The sequence below is a fragment of the Littorina saxatilis genome, linkage group LG1, assembly GCF_037325665.1.
Source record: "Littorina saxatilis isolate snail1 linkage group LG1, US_GU_Lsax_2.0, whole genome shotgun sequence".
NCBI lineage: Eukaryota > Metazoa > Mollusca > Gastropoda > Littorinimorpha > Littorinidae > Littorina > Littorina saxatilis.
The window spans coordinates 47,757,364-47,777,103 of record NC_090245.1 but is presented as its reverse complement, the minus strand read 5'-3'; the positions used below and the strand labels follow the sequence as shown (position 1 = coordinate 47,777,103).

Genomic DNA, 19,740 nt, shown 5'->3' with positions numbered 1-19,740 from the left:
CCCCAGCATGTCGTAAGAGGCGACTAACGGATTCTGTTTCTCCTTTTACCCTTGTTAAGTGTTTCTTGTATAGAATATAGTCAATGTTTGTAAAGATTTTTGTCAAGCAGTATGTAAGAAATGTTAAGTCCTTTGTACTGGAAACTTGCATCCTCCCAGTAAGGTAATATATTGTACTACGTTGCAAGCCCCTGGAGCAATTTTTTGATTAGTGCATTTGTGAACAAGAAACAATTGACAAGTGGCTCTATCCCATCTCCCCCCTTTCCCCGTCGCGATATAACCTTCGTGGTTGAAAACGACGTTAAACACCAAATAAAGAAAGAAAAGAAATATCAAATAACCAAAGGGAAGTAATCACTCTTTATGCATTTGACATGTGTAATAGAGTAAGCGAGAGTTGTACGGAACCTTTTCTCCTGGCACCTGAGAGAATAACAAGCATTGAAATGAACAAGCGACTTTCATCCTCAATAAAGGATGATCACCACAAGCTCATATGCTCATCATTCTCTAAGGCACTCCAACTAACACCTACGTACACAGTCATATATACAAGAACCAGCTTTTATTCTCGACTGGACATAGTCCTTAGATCAAGACTGGTTTAAACAGAACAAACACACAAACACACACATTGTTACAGGGTCGCCTCGAAAAGCTGGTTCTTTATATGACTGTGTACGTAGGTGTTAGTTGGAGTGCCTTAGAGAATGATGAGCTTGTGGTGATCATCCTTTATTGAGGATGAAAGTCGCTTGTTCATTTCAATGCTTGTTATTCTCTCAGGTGCCAGGAGAAAAGGTTCCGTACAACTCTCGCTTACTCTATTACACATGTCGTATGCATAAAGAGCGATTACTTCCCTTTGGTTATTTGATATCTTAACATCGCTCTGCCTCATTCTGTTTGAGATTCTTACTAAGGCCAAAAAAAAAAATAGTCTGTTTACGGTAACCCGACCGACCCTATTTTTTTTCGCGCGACCCTAGACTTTTTTTGGCATTTGGGAAGAAAAAAAAATAAATAACGTAAAAATATGGTTTTTCGGGGGAAAAAAAAAAAAAATCATGACCTACCGACCCTATTTTTTTGGCCTATGTTACCGTAAACAGACCTATTTTTTTTTGTGGCCTAATCACTGTTGACACACACAATTTGTCTAAACATCACCACTGCTTGAAAGACAACACAGAAGGTGCATTGCTTTTACCAGCACATCTGGATACATTCATGTCGATGTAGTGTAAATCTACATATGCATTATTAAATACCCTCAAAACAAATGACAGAGATTCACATTACAGTGGAACCCCCCTTGTAAGATCTCCAAAAATGTGATAAAATCGGGTCTTAAAAAGGAGGTAGTCTTAACATGGAGGTTACAGAGGTTATGAAAAGAACATTGTAAAAAGCAAGGTCTTAAAAGGGGGGAAGTATTAAATTGGGTGGTTTTAAAATTGGAATTCCACTGTACCGAGTTCAAATAAAATATTTAATGGACAGGCAGGAAGAGAGGCCAGTAAATCTAACACATAGATCTGCATCATTTGTCATAAAACACTAGTATGCTATAATAAATTAAAAGTCAACGGCTATGTCCTAAGAAATCAGTAAACGTTTGTTGCCCCGTACAGGGCAATGTTTTATTATATACTTATTATGGTAATTACACAAGTAGCACATAAGCAGTTAAGGTCAGTGCCTATCAACCTGTGTGATATGTAACAATTCAGTTAGCCGCTCAATAGTCTTCCCATGTAATTGATCTGTCTGGCAAAGGGAACAATAGTGGAAGTCTAGCTGCTCCCAACTTTCCACTTCATAACATCAGCAGGCCTCGCAACCGTCCAACGCTGAAGAAGAAGAAGATGGAAGTCCAGCGAGGTCATGTACGGAGGTCAAATCAAGGCCGTGGCGATCACGCCAGTCAACAGTCACGCTTCGGCAACTCGGATAGGTGTGGGGAGGGGAGGGGGTGGGGGTTGCCTTCAGGTGAGCGTGAGCAAAATTTCTCGTCTGACTCTACATCACTTGCAGTCCTCGGTGCAGTGCAGTGTGACCTTGTTGTGACCTTGTTCAGCCCAGTTTAGGATCCTGCAACACGTGAAGAAGCAAGCATGTAGCTACTACTTTCTTTTCTTTATTTGGTGTTTAACGTCGTTTTCAACCGTTCAAGGTTATATCGCGACGGGTAGCTACTACTAGTCTAATACATATCGAACTAGACACAATAGGTTGTTCACGGAATGTCTTGCACATGCTGAGAGAAAAAAAAATCACATTTCTTCCTACACATTGCATATGACATACTTATGCAGAGACAGAAACACAGAAAGAAAGACAGAACAAGAAGCTCCTTGGGGGACAGGCTGATGGATGCCCGACTGACCCATTGACAAAACAAATGTTGCTTTTTCACACTGGGGCCTATTTGTCCAGATTGTCCTTACACCAGTATCATTCGGTAAGACATCGTACTCAGGGCTGGTGGGTTCCGGGGTTCTGGGATCCCCCTCCACCCCTTTTTAACGAGGCAAATGTTCTTTTTTTCAAGGAGAGGCCCAAAACACCCCTTTCAAATAATCCCCCCCCCCCCCCCTATCCCGGCCAGCCCCTATACCCTTGCCGTTTAGAAGCCCCTCTCTTTCATTCATTAGGTCCAGTCCTGGTACTTACCGGTTTGAGTTGCCCTATGTAGTACTGGTCAAGCATTCGTATGGCGTGACGGGAGTGCCCTTTGTCCCAGAAGGCCGCTGACGCCTCGCTCCCCGCGCACTCCATGATGATCTCGCTGCCCCCTGGGTGCTGCAAGGGACACAAAGCACACAAGTCACAACACTGTGTTGAACAAGTTCATACCAGTCTTACGACACTGTGTGAATCACAGCCGGCTTAGCTATAGTCAGTGACAATAATGTGTGAAATGTACATTTAATTAGCCCAAAGGCAATGTTATACATTTCTATAGTCAGTGACAATAATGTGTGACATATACATTTAGTTGACCCAGGCATGGGAATTGTTCGCCGAAAGGCAAATTTCTGCCGATTTTTTTTTTGTTCTGCTGAAAAAGCAAAAGTGTCCGCCGAAAAAAAAAATGGGGGAGGCAAAAATTGTTCTAAAAATTCAATTTAATGGCAAACTTGGAGCTTAGATGACACCTAATTGCACCATTTGGGTTCTTTGGAGAAAAAAATTCCTGGGGGGGGAGGGGGGGGGGCATGCCCCCGTAACCCCCCCTAATAAGGCTAGGCGCTTCATCTATCGACTTTGTTATTACTTACACATTTTCAGCCTGTTTTACATTTTTCAATTCCCATGCCTATAACCACAAGGCAATGTAGGATATTTCAATAGTCGGTGATAATAATGTGTGGTATATACATTTAGTTAACCACAAGGCAATGTTGGGCATGTCTATAGTCAGTGACAATAATGTGTAATATATGCATTTAGTTAACCACAAGGCAATGTTGGACATTTCTATAGTCAGTGACAATAATGTGTGGTATATACATTTAGTTAACCACAAGGCAATGTTGGGCATGTCTATAGTCAGTGACAATAATGTGTGATATATACATTTAGGTAACCACAAGGCAATGTTGGACATATATCTATAGTCTGTGACAATAATGTGTAATATGTACATTCAATTGGACACACAATGTGGGACACTTCTCAATCGCTGACCTTAAGGTAGGTCATGTCAGTGAGTTAATGTTGGACACACATATACACCGGCACACACACACACTGTGACACACCCACACACACACAAGAGGGGCCAATACTACTCCCACTGTCGTAATCCCCCCCCCCCCCCCCCCCCGGTTTGTCACCCTTAAAAAACGAATATTTACACTTACCAAGTCCAGGAACCTCGTGACGTCATAGACCTTATCTTCCACGATGATCCAACAGGACGTTTCGTCACAGTGCTTCATGACGTCACGACGGCTGAAGACTGGAGGGATGTTCTCCGGGTTGTGAACACTATCTACGTGAACTCTGACAGGGGCTGTCTGGACAAGCGTCGTCATAGTTACGGAGTTAACTCTTTGGTAGGTCTGAAAACAACAACAATGAAACGTGACTGTTAAATGACCCGATAAAAAGAACTTTCATTCTATGACGGACAACATTCCATTGGCTAGACGTCCAGGTTGCAGCCTTGTGTAACTAAAATGCACTACCAACACTCATACACACACACACAACTTGAAAGAGAAACATTTTGTTCAATCCATGAGCGACGGTATGAACGACTGACACAAAGTTGGCTGGCTGGAATAATCGGCTATCACGTGTTTCTTGCCTTGAAGCCAAACTCTGAACTTTGTCATTTCGTTGTAAAAAAACAGTTTGAGGTAACTACCTTCATCTCAGCCGCCACTAATGTTGACTGATGAAGCATTGGTTGGGTAAGCATCACGCGGTTCTGCTAAGGGAAATTTAGCGAGGGTTCTTTGGATCAGTTTTATTTATAACACAAACACATATCAGATTGATAATTCTTTCTGAGGCGGATTTCTAAGAATAATGTTCCTCATTAGAAAAGTGACAACGGGATTTCCCCGTTCACTGGGCCTTTCCATTGCGGAGCAGGGGGTATTCCCTCACACTGAGAAGCTGATAGATGGGCATCTCTTTCCTTGAACGCCGCCACCCCTAACACCCCCCCCCCCTCCCCCGTCCCTCTCCTAATATTGATTGTCCGGGGCTTTCGGCCGCACTACCATTGGACATGTCAATTATAAAAAGGTTCAATCCCCATTCCCCAGAAATATGTCGCGTGGATTCGCTCCCTCTCAGTTTCTCTCTAAGTATATATACCGAGACTAGAGAGAGAAAAAGACAGAGAGAGAGAGACAGACGGTTTCTTTTATATTTTGAATATTATTATGTCTAGGCCTATACATAAATATATGGCTGTCGGCTGGCTCTCTGTCACACACACGCACGCCGGAAACTGTCGTATTCAGAAACTATTTTTCACATCCGGAATAATCCCGGAACTTTTATCCCTGTCTAATGACAAAGCACGTGTACTGATCTGCACAATGGTGCCGATATGTCCCAATTTGCCCAATATACGTCACAGCGCGGCGAGGCGGATTAACCTGCTGACCAGGGGACAAGCCGGCCGTTCAACGCTAATGATAAGATTACGGCGATGATCTTGAAAGGTCACGGGCTGACCAGTGGACTTTTCACTGACACGGGGTTTTGCATATATATCAGAGTATGGGATATTCCTTTCAATGTCCCAACACTGCGGTATGCGGGGTTCAATATAGGTCTACTCTACTGATAAGCTTCACAGATAAGCACACTTTCATGATGTGGCAAAGTAAATAAATTTTAAGGGGCTTATTGTCCGTCAGGTCTTAATTGTCTACTATTGGACATGAATTGGTTTATACGATTCGAGTTTTACGCCCTCACGGCTTTTTGATGTATGCGTGTTTAGGTGGTATCAGCCATCTGCACTTATGCCGGGTAGAATGACCAAGATCTTTAACATGCCATTGTGGTGACACGGGGGTGGGAGATGGATACCGTCTCTGGGTCTGCACATAAAGTTGACCCGTGTCCGTCCCGGCCCGGATTCGAACCAGCGACCTCTCGATCACAAGTCCAGTGCTCTACCACCTGAGCTACCCGGGCCCCATGATGTGGCTTATCTCCCGATACAATAATTATGTAGACTGCTACACTGATCAGTGTAGGATGGTGTGTGTACCGATGTCAGTACTTTATATTTACAGTAGTCGTTGCTATCTTTATCGTCAGGAAGCAGGTTTTCAACATTTAGTTAAAACTACACAACAAAGCGCACCAAAAAACAACAAATCACAAACACACAAAACCCTGTGTAACTTTACTACGATTTATGATACCAGCTCAAAAGACGATCTGCGTAACTTTTCCAGCAAGTTGTACTGAACACTTTTCTCGTCTTGCCGGCTCCGGGGAAATGCCTTGAAGATCATGCGACACACTCGGAGTTCACAGAAGACATTGCATTGACACACGACAGCGTTATTGTCTGACTAACAGGTGACAAGGTAAGTATAGCTGTTAAAGGCTGCCCTTTTCGTAGCGTTCATTAATTAATTCCTTTTGTTTACATGTGCCAATAATGTAATAAAACTGTACCTAAGGGGATATACTAACGATTGGCTGTAGCTTTCGAACACAGAAAAAAAATATTTCAGTATTGCAAAGTGGTGTTGATAGTGTCGAATGTAAACAGAACAGTCTCAAAGTGAAAGTGGATGTTTTCCGGAAATTGCGAAGTTAACAAGAATACAGAAAAAAGCGCTTTCCTGCTTAGCACAATACGCTACCGCGCTAATCTGGCGTGTCACTATCACTACGTTTGCGGCACGTGGAAGGTTAGCGATTTCCTTCACGCGGGGATTGACGAAGCTGTACTGTCTGTGTTAACGGTCTTCTTCTTCTTCTTCGGCGTTCCAGAGTGTTGACGGTCGAACTGGAGAACTGTTGCTAAACATAGCAATAAACTGTATAAAGAATTAATTATTTCTCGTAATTGGTAAGGACTTCAAATCTAAAACTTTGCAGGAAGCTTAATTTATACATCCCCGCAACGATGGGAAAAGCCCTGGAAGTAATTAACATTATTAAATAGGACTATGTCAGCCTTTAACGAAGTTAGATGTATGTCGATTGATTTAAACGGCAGGAACACCTTTTTTTGCCGTCTTGAATCGTCACTGCCGGGTTTTTACTCTATGAAGTGGAGCGGGGATGTAGCTCAGTCGGTAGCGGGCTGGATTTGTTGGCCGCTCAGTGTCAGCGTGAGTTCGTCCCCACGTTCGGCGAGAGATTTATTTCTCAGAGTCAACTTTGTGTGCAGACTCTCCTCGGTGTCAGAACACCCCCCGTGTGTACACGCAAGCACAAGACCAAAAGATCCCGTAATCCATGTCAGAGTTCGGTGGGTTATTGAAACACGAAAATACCCAGCATGCTTCCTCCGAAAGCGGCGTATGGCTGCCTAAATGGCGGGGTAAAAACGGTCATACACGTAAAAGCCGTGGGAGTTTCAGCCCATGAACGAACAAACAAACTCCATGAAGTGATCGTGTTTCACACACTTGTATATATCAGTAAAGGAGGCGGTCTTCCATTCAGCCCGAAGTCGACTTCGCGAAGAGTAAACGAAGTCATTTTTTTCAACTGAAAACTCAGTCAGTGCTAGTCTCCGTCAGTGCGGTCAGCTTTACGAAGTCCACTGCGCCCAGTTAATTTGAGGCTGATGAATGATGACGTCATGCCAAGAGAAGGTCATCATGGGACCACACCTTGACGATAACGACAGTCTGGGACAGGTCCCTGTTCTCACCTGTTCCCAATGCTCCACGATTTCCATTTCCCCCCTGGTCGGTTTGCCCTGCGTTCTCCCAACCCCCCCCCCCCCCTTCACCACCCCGCTCCCAAATCCCAGTACGTACCCAAAACATCTCTAAAAGTAGAGGCTGTGACACGTGCACAGCTGTGAGGTCTGGCTGGTTGTGGTGACAGTGAAGATGAGACCTTCCCCCACCCCGACCGCCCACACACCGCTCCCTCCCTATCTCGCTCTCTGTTCCGGTGTATCAGCCTGCTGTTGCTTATCAGCTGACCTCACGAGCCACTGCCTCAGTTTGCCGGATACTACACAAGCATTGACGGTTCTTACATACATTCTGTCTTATGCAATATCAGGGCTGGAATTTTAGTTTGGGGGGGGGGGGGGTCCTAGGTTCTTGGAAGCACCACCCCCTTTACCCGGCAGATGTGCCTGTTTTCTCAAGGAGAGATGCGAAATACCCCTTTCAAATGTTTAATTTCAAAAGCTTACTGGGGGGGGGGGGGGGAGGGGGGGGGGGGGGCTCCGACCAGCCTCTGTACCCTTGCCTCATTTTGGAAGCCCTTCCCTCTCATAGGCTGTTCGTTTGTATAAGGACATCCACATTGCGCTTACAAGAAGGGCTTGGGTCTTATCGCAGATGTTCTTTTGTATCTTTGGAAAAAAATAGAATTTTGTCTAAACCAGCTTGAAGATCTGTAATCAGAGTCATAAAATAAAATGTCACTATTTCAAACGATTTTCTGGAATATTTCAGCAAAATCAATTGCTATGAAACAGCAAACCATAAAAATGAAGACACTGGGAAAAAGAACCAATAAACAATAAAAATAAAAATAACAAGAAATTCCTCCGAGGTAGGAAAAACACCCCCGTCCTTAGCATTCTCACTGCCACCAACTGAGCAGGCACTGCTAACAAGTGTGGTTATTTCCCTTTGACCATTAATATGTCCCTCTATAAGTCCTTGTAGAATCTTAATCCACCAATAACTCCCTAACCGTGTGTTTGACTGGTCCCAATTTTTGTAAGGACCGTCTCAGGAATGTATAGAACCTGTTCACCAAGTTTGGTGACTATCGGTCCGTTCATTCTTGAGATCTATATGCGAACACAAACAAACAAACAAACAAACACATCGAGCGAAACCTATACACACCCCTATACCGGGGGTGTAAAAATAAAAATAAAAATAAAAAAAACCACACAAGAGGTCAACAAAGTACAAATGACTGATAGAAAAAAAATCAAAAAAGAAAATTGGAGAACAAAAAGTTCACAGATAACACAACAGAACACCAACAGCAAATGACATCACGATGACAATTATTGCACAATCATGCCATTGGAGTTGAGATGCTTATCAACCGCCCATGACACGACAATTAACGTCCACGTATTTCAAAAGGCTGAGCACGTGTTGTTCAGGTAACAAAGTTTAAATATTCGGACAACTAAAAGGTTACAGACGCACCGACATCACATAACAGGAGAGACAATACCAGTCAAGCGTACAGGCATACAAACACTCCGACACACAGAGTGAACAGCTACATGCGGAGTTTTGTCGCTGTGCTTTTAAATACAGTTCAACTTTCTTGTCGTAATGCTGAAATGATCTATTTGTATTTCTCTCGTTCTTGGAATTTGTTTTATGGTTTCTACAATATACTGACGACCGGAAGAGTTACAATGCAACCAAATAAAATATGATACAGTGCAACACAAGACACGACAAGACAAAACAAGACAAGACAAGACTGACAGGGCAAAACCAATTTCATAAACAGAAATTATGTGATAATTATGTTCAGTACTCCGAAGGCTTTTTGTGTTTTAAGAATAAATTTGACTGAATCCAGAGATATTAGAGAACGACTTTAGTCAGTCGATAGAGCAGCTAGGAGATATACAGGGTGGGCCATAAAAAGTGTCCACATTTTAAAGTTCAACGATTTTGGTCCTTTCCTCTACTGGAATGCGATCCATTCAGGCTTTAAAAGAATTCTAAAGATGCTTGTCTCAAATTCTATCTGAAACAGAAAAGAAAATATCACTTTACAGGAAAAATATTAACAAATTAAATGTGGACACTTTTATGGCCCACCCTGTATGATTAGCTTTGCATGATGACGAAAGCCACATGGTGAAACACAAGATGTTTACAGAACATTTGTCAATGAATATTTACGACAGGCCCTTCATTCTCATCCAAAAGTTATATTTGGAACAGGTCACGCAAAACGTGTTTAAACTGTCATTTTCAATTCAGCATTTACTCTTCAGGACAAAATAAATATCAAGCTTACCTGAAAGAAATAATGGAATAACACCGTTGCAAACAATTCTCTCGTTTTTTTCACTTCGAAGTCTGTGACTAAGCTTTGCGTTGTATGAAAGCAGTGCAGTAAGTAAAATGGTCAACTTCGCCCACTCCACTTACTTATCACTGCTGCCCTGACGGCCTTGTTGACATGTCCAACGTTTCAGCCAATCAACGGGCAGGATAAGAACACACCCTTTCAGTCTAGGTTAATCGAAGGTGAAGGCGGCTACTCCGGACGAACCCAGGCTTTAGCAGGAAGTAGGCCACGGTGCGATCCAAAAAGGATCAGGAACGTACGTCGCTTAAAGCTGTGGTCTATTTATGACTTTCCGGGGCTACGAGGTTGAAAAATAGGAATACAATCATGTACAGAATTCTGTACAGCAAACGCGGCTACCCGAAACCCCACCTATACGGCGTGTATGACCTTGAGAGCTTCAGTCAACGCTTGAATTTTGCAGGGATAACATCCGGTTTGCTCTCTCAAGACTGATCATATTTTATCTTCAAGAAAGATGAAGGGGAACAAATAAACGCCCCGGCGAAGACTCGAACTCTCGACCTCGAGACTTCGTGTCTCATGTCCTAACCACTAGGCTACTGCACCAATTGAGAAAATGAAGGAAAAACATTGATATGAATTCATGTTATGTTATTCTTGAAGCAGCATGATTTATATCTCTATCCGCCCATTGTTCAGAAGTGAATACATGTATAACTATTTCTTAGATGTCTGGTTTCAACTGCACAGAGCTTTGGAGAGATTCAATTACTGTTCTTGTCATTTTCTTGCATGTTGTAAATAGAGATATCGCAGCTATTTGCATGGCGCGAATGTCGTGTAGCATGACGGTGTAAACATGTACTGCGATTCCGTAAAACATACTTGCAAATAAAGGCAAATTTTAATGTCAATTTTTACGTTTTTGCAACGCATGAATGGTAATTCAAGCGTAGAATGATATAAAATTATATTTTTATTTTTAATTTTATCTTTGACAACACTGGTCAAGTGGCCTAGCGGTTAAGACATCGGCCCCGACATTTCGAGGCCCCGCCGAGGCCTTGAGTTCGAATCCCTGCCAAGTCGTTTATTTTTTCTGCTCGTTCCTTCTTGACAATTATGCTCAGCTCTGCGAGAGCAAACCGGATGTTACCACTGCAAAATTCAAGCGTTGACTGATGCTCTCAAGGTCATACACGCCGTATAGGTGGGGTTTTGGGTAGTGTTTGTTGTACAGAAATCTGTACATGATTTTGTCCCTATTTTTCAACCTCGTAGCCCCGGAAAGTCATAAATAGACCACCATGGTGAGCTGATCTGCCGTGTTTACACAAGAAATGTGTCTTTTGTTTGTTTGTTTGTTTGCTTAACGCCCAGCCGACCACGAAGGGCCATATCAGGGCGGTGCTGCTTTGACATATAACGTGCGCCACACACAAGACAGAAGTCGCAGCACAGGCTTCATGTCTCACCCAGTCACATTATTCTGACACAGGACCAACCAGTCCTAGCACTAACCCCATAATGCCAGACGCCAGGCGGAGCAGCCACTAGATTGCCAATTTTAAAGTCTTAGGTATATGACCCGGCCGGGGCTCGAACCCACAACCTCCCGATCACGGGGCGGACGCCTTACCACTAGGCCAACCGTGCCGGTTATGTGTCTTTACTGACAAAGGTTGATAGTCTATACTGAGCATTTCTTATTGTTCCGGACGTAAAAAAAAAAGAAATCGAACTCAAAGTAAGCTATTGATGGTTATTTATAATTTCGAACCCTAAATTCACCTACGATATGATGCAATTGTTGCTTGCAGCACTTCTCTGGGGAACCGTAAACCGACAAGGATGACTACTCTGTATGTGTTTTTGCTTCCACCCTCCCCCGCTCCCGTGAGTGTGTCATGTTGTGTGTGTGTACGTATGCCGTGTGTGTGCGTGCGTGCGTGCGTGCGTGTGCATGTGTGTGTGTGTGTTTGTGCGAGTGTGTGTGTATCTGCGTGTGTGTGTAAGCTCAGGCTCTCTATCTCTCTCCCCGTATGTATGTGTATGCCTGTGTGTGTCACGGTGTTTGTGTTTGTGTGTGTGTGTGTGTGTGTGTGTGTGTTTCTGTGAGTGTGTGTGTGTGTAATCTCGGTCAGTGGCAGCAGGACTGATGATACAAAGGGCCTTCACCGACTTTTACCTGTCAGTGAGGTGTGGTTCTCGGTCTCTTGCCCCCGTCACTGTGTTTGTATACAAAGCATTATGACGAACTGTGATGGCCCGCAAGAGAGCTGTGTCCTGCTTCAGGCCACGGGGACTCCACACAGCCAAGTTGAACGCAACTAACAGCTCGCAACCACATCATTAACACGACTCCACCCCCCCCCCCAAACAACAAACACACACAAAAACACACAACAACAACAACAACAAACAGAAACTCACACACACGGGTGTGTGAGAGAGAGAGAGAGAGAGAGAGAGAGAGAGAGAGAGAGAGATACGGAGAGAGAGAGATATATACGGAGAGATAGAGATAGAGAGAGATAGCAAGCATGCACACACACAACACTTAGACGCATAAAACATGTCAGGAACAGACATTGAGTGAATAAAAAATAAACCCCCCCCCCCCCACCTCCCATTTCATTGCAAAGACGTAGGCAGAGGAAAGGACAAAAAGAAAAACATTACAAGTTCGCAATTTATGTACCTACAGCACTGACTGACGACGGTTTGTGGATAGGGGGGGGGGGGGGGGGGGGGGGTGCCTTGGATCAGGGCAGGAAAAGGAAGTGAGAGTCTTCTGGAAGTAAAGGGGCCCCAACATCGAGAAGTCCTGAATCAAGAACGGTAAAGTAATCGTGGAGTCATTTTTCTGCATGCCCTTCATAGCAAGGGCAGCGCGGTACTGCGCATACGTGAAGATTGCCTGCACGCCTACCCGCTACAAAATGCCCTACTTATATTTGTGTTCCAATTCAAAACAACTGATAACCTTTTTTTTATATATTTTTTTTCAACTCGATGGCTCTGAATCTTGGTTTATATGTGGATCTTGGACACGTCCTGACGTCTAATTTCGTCTAACGGTGTACGTTCTGCCCCGTACAGCATGTACTGTGTAGACATGAGTTGGTGGCTTACTAGTGATTTAAAGCATGTCAGACTGTTCCCCCCACCCTTCGGCAGGGTGGATCAAGGAGGGGGGGGGGTCCAAAAGTACCCTTTCCCTTACCCGTCAAATGCTCCTTTTTTTTCAAAGAGAGACCCCAAATAACCCCTTTAAATGCCAAATTTCAACAGCATCCTGGGGCTGCCCCGTTTTGGGCATGCATACGATTACAGGCATGGTACTCTTCCGCCGATCGGCGGAAATCCGCCGAAAACGAAATTAAAAAAAAAATAAAAAAAAAAAAAAAATTCCGAAAAAAAAAAAAAAAATCTGCTGATTGACTTGAGATTATTATTTTTTCTTAATCAAGCCTTGTTATCTTTCACTTATATCCCTATCAACTTCAAGGAGAGGGCACTAAACACATTTGAATTAGTAAAAAGTCGTCAGCTTCAGGGGGCTTTGCCCCCTGACCCCCACAAGGGGCGCTGCCCCTTGACCCCGCAAGGGGGCCTAAGCGGCCCCCTGGACCCCCAGCTTTATTTCAGCTGAAACTGCCATTCCTTCAGTACCATGCCTGGATTAGCAGACAAAACCTGTTGGGTGTTAGGGATTTGAATCCGGAATCTAGCAAATGCCAACAAGTGCCGCTGCTGTAAAGGGTTCAAAAGTTGGACGAAGCGAAAGTAAAGCCTGGCCTCGATGCTGACAAAAGGTTGAATAGTTATGATTGCAAACAATGAACATTCATACCACATTTTTCGCTCTCAATCAAACGATTTTTTCATTCCGGACCTAGGTTATCTTTGTCCATGATTTGTTTTAAGTTAAAGCGTCATTTATTGCGAATTGCACTTATTTGTATGTTATCTCTCACCCCCCCCCCCCCCCCGCCCCAATTCGCCATTCGAGCCATTGTAAAGCGCTTCGAGCTGTGGAGAAGCGCTATATAAATGTTCTACTATTATTATCTAAATCGTGTATTGTTTTGTGCGTCACGAGCAGACAGAGCGAAGGCGACGAGAAAGATCGTGACTTGCCCGGACCGCTGACACACAGTCATAGACACACAGAGACGGCCCCTGATAACGACCGCACACCGGGACCAGACAGGCAGCAACGCGTGACACTGAACGTGACCTGTGCTGACCTTGTACAGTGGAACCCTCCTTTTGAGCCAGCCGAAAATCTGAGAAAATCAGGTCTTACAAAGGAGGGATACTTAAAAATGCAGGAAAATGTATATAGGTTATGGACAGAAAATTTGAAAAAGCCAGGTCTTAAAACGCGGGAGTTCTTAAAATAGGGGTCTTAAAGGGAAGAGGGGGGGGGGGTCACTGTACAAGTTGTTTTACAACCAATAAATCATTACTCCGCTCTAACTGACCTAGACTTTCTGAATCCGTTACCACGCACGGGTCTTCCCGCCAGAATTGTAGGGCCTACATGTAACTGCTGGTCGGTGACACAACGACTCTGCGTGTCATTGGGAGGGGGGGGGGGGGGGAGTATGTCTGCAGTGGATCTTCGGGTTACGTTATACCTGACCAACCTGACTGACTATCTGACCAGCTGATCATCGGAAAATCACTGGGCTAACGTATCACTAATTCGCGCAATTTAAACACTTCCTGGCCAAAACCCTAACCCTTACCGTAGACTTCTCTAAACATACATCCCTGTCCTTTAATTTATCCTGTGCAAAGAATCAACCCAGTGTTGATTTTTTAAATTTAAAATTTTTCTTTTTTAAAATTTGTGTTGATTTTAAAATTAATATTTTTGGTAATTGGTCAAAATGGCAGTAATAGTTTTGGTGATTTTCGGAAGTTTTAGGCAGTCCTTGGCGTCACCTTTCACTCACCATTTGGGAAGCTCTGCCGAAATGACGACACATTTTCGGCAAATGGAAAACAATATGGCGTTTTGCCCACTGCCGTCGCCAAGGTGTGACGATCACCCATGGAGCTTCCTCAATCACCATCATCCTACATACAGCCCGGAATCGGAATATGGCTGCCTAAAGGGCCGGGGGGGGGGGGGGGGGCGGTCAGTACAGTTATTAAAGTCCTACTCGTGCCTACGCCGTAGTGTACGTGGGAGCCGCAGCCATCAGAAGAAGAAGATATAGAAGTCTTTTGTCTAATCACCAGGAAAGAACCAGAAGAAGTGAAACCCTAAGTTCAGCAGCGCAATAAAGATCTTGCCTTCAAGAATCAGGGAAACCAAAACGGGAAGCAGACCAAGTTCTCCAGATAGGTCATATTATGACGGCTTACTAGCGCCAAAACTAAAAAATTAGTAACTAACACGTGAAAGTTACTAATTTTCACGAGAAAATTACAATTATGAGGTGAAAAGTACTAATTTTCACATGTTAATTACTAATTTTCACGTGTTAATTACTAATTTTCAAGTGTTAAATAATGTCTAATTTTCAGTTTTGGCTCGCCTCCTGACGGCTTACTAGTGCCAAAACTAAAAATTAGTAATTTTCACGCATTAATTACTAATTTTCATGTGCCTCGTGACTGTGGAGGTTCAATGCGCATGCGCGACTGTTACACCGGCCAGAGCGAAACATCCTTCGATTCGATACTTTTCTGGTCCATAGTTCTTTAATCCGATGTAATTTAACAATAAGAGCTGAGTGCACGTGTAGATAACCGTGACATACAGCTGTCTGTCTGATAACTTGTTGAATAACGAATTCTATCAAAATATATTTGTGAAAGTGTGTGAGTCTAGACCTTCAGCACACGGCCGGCCAGACGCCATTTTTCCTCTCTCGATTCGAATATTTTCGGATCGATTGTCCTTCACTAATACACTACAAAGCAGATGTATGAGTGTAGTAGTGGAAATAAATATGAGGTACAGCTGTCTGCCCGACAACTTGTCGAATAAGGAATTATATTGAAAGATATATGTGAAAGTGTGAGACCACAGCCGATCAAAAGTCTGTCTGCTACGAACAGCTTCGATTCGAAAGTTTTCGGGGTCGATTATTCTTTTCTAAGATACCCAAAACAACGTTTAAGGAAAGCGCTATTGCAGAAAACTGTGACATGCATCTTCCCGTCGAATAACTTGCTCGATAAGGCCTTCTATTGAAAGATATTTCAGAAATTGTGTGAGAGTGATGTTTGACGGACGTTGTAGCCTCTCAGTGCGGACTCTTAAAGTCCGACTACTGTGACCAAAAACGAGGCAAAAATGAAAATTAGTAATTAACACTGTTAATTACTAATTTTCACGTGAAAATGGTAACCCTAGGTTTTGGCACTAGTAAGCCGTCATATCATCCCGCCCCCGCGACTTAGGCAACGAGTCTGGTGACGTAAGCACTCCACGCGATCTTGACCAAATTAATAGCCTGGACCGCCAACTCGTCACGTGACCCTTCCAGGTTACGGACCCCAGCTCTCTCGACTTTCAGGGGCGCGTCACGTCCGGCCGTTTGAAAGGCCAGCGATTCGAAGACAGTGGAAAGAAAGCACGCTCCAGTTATTTGTGACAGGAGGTGACAATGAACTGGATTTTCCAAAACTCCAAACTAAACTTAACAAAACTCATCGAAAAACATGTTCCATATGCACTTTTGCTGAGTTTATTTTAGCATTTTCAGAACTTACCTCGGCAACTTCGATAATAGCGTCCATGTTTACAATCGACACCGGATATGACGCCCCCCTGATTTCTGAAAGGCCACGAGAGGCGCTACCTCGTAATAGAGAGATAGAGCGGAGAGAGAGCTAGTTGGCGGTCCAGGATAAATGGTCTCAGTATGACTCAACACAGTCACAGAATGCGCGGGTCAACTGACCAACTGGCCATGGGGTCACACTGGACCAGCAATCAAAACTGAAGTGTTCTACTCAAGTTTTGAACACCTTTTTTGGTAACAGTTTTCAATACAGTAGGGGAGAGTTACTGATATCGTACCACTTAAGGACAAACAGCTTTATAACGCAACCATTTCATGCTAGGCACTTCAAATTGTCCATAAACACTCATCTCCTGTGCCTTCAACGTTCCGTATATTGTTTGCAATGAAAAAAATGCAAACTTGGTTTCAGTACGGATTTAAAAAAATCATCCAAATGGTACGAATTACAAGACCAGTTCTGTAATGCGTACCTGTCAGTCACTTATAACGTACTAGGGGTACGATATTAGTGACCTTGTGGTACAATATCAATAACTCTTGAAGCAGCGTGGAAGCCCATTCCGTTTGCAATGTCTGCCAGACATTTTTTCATGTCCACTGATGTCCAGTTCGAGGGGGAAAGCATTTCTCTGAAACAACTTCAGGCTTCAGACTTCAGACTTCTTAATAAGTACTCCTAAATGGATCATTTGGCAATTAATAGGAGGTTGTGTCATCCTGCATATCGTACCAGAAGTCATTGTTATCGTACCACCGGTACTATATCAAGACTCTGGCTGGTACGATATGCGTGACTTCGGTAGGCTGGACAATAAGTAGATCTAGCCTTCCACATGTAAAGCAAAGGCCAATGTTTTGATCCAAATGCAGCCTACACTCAACAAGGTATTAATGTATAGTCAAGTTAATTTGCTCAGTGGTGTAGTCTTTGCATAGTCACACAAATTTGTCACTACGAAAATAACATCAAAATGCGAAAAAAGTGAATTTTTCTTTCTTGCTGGTGGTTTTCTCGCTAGCTGCCATGTTGACACCAGAAGAATGCTTCTTTCCTACGGGGTTCTCCCCACACTTCAGCAGGGGCTTCAGGCATTCGTCATTTCGCGGGAATGGGGGTGGTACGATATAGATAACAGGTACGCAATCAGTAACTCTCCCCCTACATAATTACTACTATAAACTGTAGCACACATGGTAAAAACATGGCAAACACTAATGTTCACTGTGTACACAACTGGTTACAAAATGGTGTTCACAAGGGGAACACTTCAGTTTGAGATTGAGCCTGTCAATGCCGGTACACACTACACTGTAGCTGGTATTGCCCGAGCCCTAATAACCCTTGCCACACCTTGTCCCTCACTCTACCTCACTAACTTCTTCGACGGATGTGGTGCTCAAGTTGAAATGATGGTCTGATAATGCTAATTAAGTTCTTTACCCAACACTGAGAGTCGGCAGCGCAAAAAGATAGGTTGAATTAAAGTAACTTTTATGAAATAGCTACTTTGTGGGTTTTTTTGCCGTGCAAGCGCTTTCAAATAAAACGCTGAGCTTGTCGTGCTCCGTTTATATACTATCAAACAAATGTTACATTGTATGTTGAAAAAAAAAGGGAATCAAAATCGTTTAAACCACGAACTTCAAACAATCATCACCAAATCTTGACAGTAAAGTTCTACATGCACTTGACTTTTTGTGTGTGTGTTTTTACAATCATAATTTCCCGTTTTCCTACTTTTGTTTTCTTCACAAAGGAGACAATGTTGTTCACGCTCACATACCATTCATCACATGTTATACGTGTAATGTCTGGGATTCACAAAGCACACACACATGTTATAAACATTAGCATTTTTTTTATGAACGTTCTAAAAACAAAGGTGTGTTTTTTCACGGGCATTTCAAACTGAGGATATTCTGGTAGCGTACTTTTAAATTCGCTATTGACAGCGTAAAAACAACTGACGACATAAAACAATAAAGAAACCTAACATCGAAGAAGAAATGCGTTGAATATCCTTAACATTAATTCATTCCAATAAGGTGAGCTCTGATTGCATCAGAACACTTGCTTCATTGCTGTTCATGTTGATTCAATCACTTTTTCGTTCACTTCTTCTTGACATTTAAAAAAACCCTGCTTTGCCATTATTTTTTTATTTTTTGTTTTACCTCGTTGTGATTGGGCAAAGTTTGCCATGAATTTGACCAGTTTCTTTTGGGAACGTTTACACCTTCACACAAACATTTAATTCGAAAATATCTAATTGTAACAGCAAAATGGCAACAAATCACTGACAGAAACAAGACGCCATTGGTAGGGTTTTAGAAAGAGGTATCCGTTAAATACATTTTCTTTAAGCCGATGTACCCAAGTACCTCAAACAAAAAATAATAAGTGCAGACCAAAAGAGTACATGTATTCTACTCACCAAAACCGTAGCTTCAAAACGAGCGGATTCTTTTGCAGACTTTGTGATGCCGATGAAGGCTCGTTTGCAGCTCGAGTTCACTGGTTTCTTCGATGCCACAAGTCAGGTTGCAGGAAGATCGTTGAAAAACAAGACGCTGGACTGAATGATGTCGGTGTGGGGGTTGTGATCAACAGGTGACCAGTACTCACCCGTCACCCCGCTTTATAGCCGGCGAATCTCGGGGGCCGTCTCCCAACACAAGCAGTAGCGCGCCAAGCTACGGTGATGATGACATCCTCGTCACGCCTCGTTACTTCTCATTGTACCTACAACAGTCACGGTCACTGATCCGGGCGTCTACGGCTGATGCAATATTTACAGTCACGTAATCACACACACACACACACATACACACACACGCACGCACACGCACATACACACACACACACACACACACACACACGCACAGACACACACAAACACACACACGCACACAAACACACACGCATATATATATATATACACATATGTCACAGTGAAAAGGAGAATCCAGTGAGATTCCGAATCGCACTTGTGGAGATTGGAATTCCAGTTTGCACAAGGGCAAACTAGAATTCTCATCTCCACTGGATATTTGTTAGTGAAGATTGGAATTCCAGTTTGCCCTAGTGCAAACGGGAATCCAGTTTCAGTGGAGATGGGAATTCCAGTTTTCACTAGGGGAAATGGGAATTGGGGAAAATAATGTGTTCAAAGGTTTATAATTGTTGTTAAAACCATTTCATCTTGAGTCACTCATGACTTTAAGGCTTACTCATTTCAGGTATTGAAATGCAGAC

The 19,740-nt window shown here is 43.3% G+C and overlaps 1 protein-coding gene across 3 annotated transcripts; it reads right to left on the bottom strand.

Moving 5' to 3' along the window:
* Nucleotides 1–2: 2 nt before the first annotated feature.
* Nucleotides 3–19,141, bottom strand: LOC138971911 (cytochrome b5-like). Of its 3 annotated transcripts, none has more exons than XM_070344772.1 (4): nt 18,920–19,141; nt 3,873–4,073; nt 2,680–2,808; nt 3–2,097 (listed from the first exon to the last, which is right to left on the bottom strand). In XM_070344772.1, the coding sequence occupies exons 2-4, from the start codon at nt 4,044–4,046 to the stop codon at nt 2,080–2,082; spliced, it is 321 nt and encodes a 106-aa protein (XP_070200873.1). In that variant the 5' UTR covers nt 4,047–4,073; nt 18,920–19,141; the 3' UTR covers nt 3–2,079. The 3 variants fall into 3 exon arrangements, with proteins under 3 accessions (XP_070200873.1, XP_070200867.1, XP_070200861.1); XM_070344766.1 differs by lacking the exon at nt 18,920–19,141 and adding an exon at nt 9,694–9,841; XM_070344760.1 differs by lacking the exon at nt 18,920–19,141 and adding an exon at nt 4,382–4,626.
* Nucleotides 19,142–19,740: the final 599 nt, after the last annotated feature.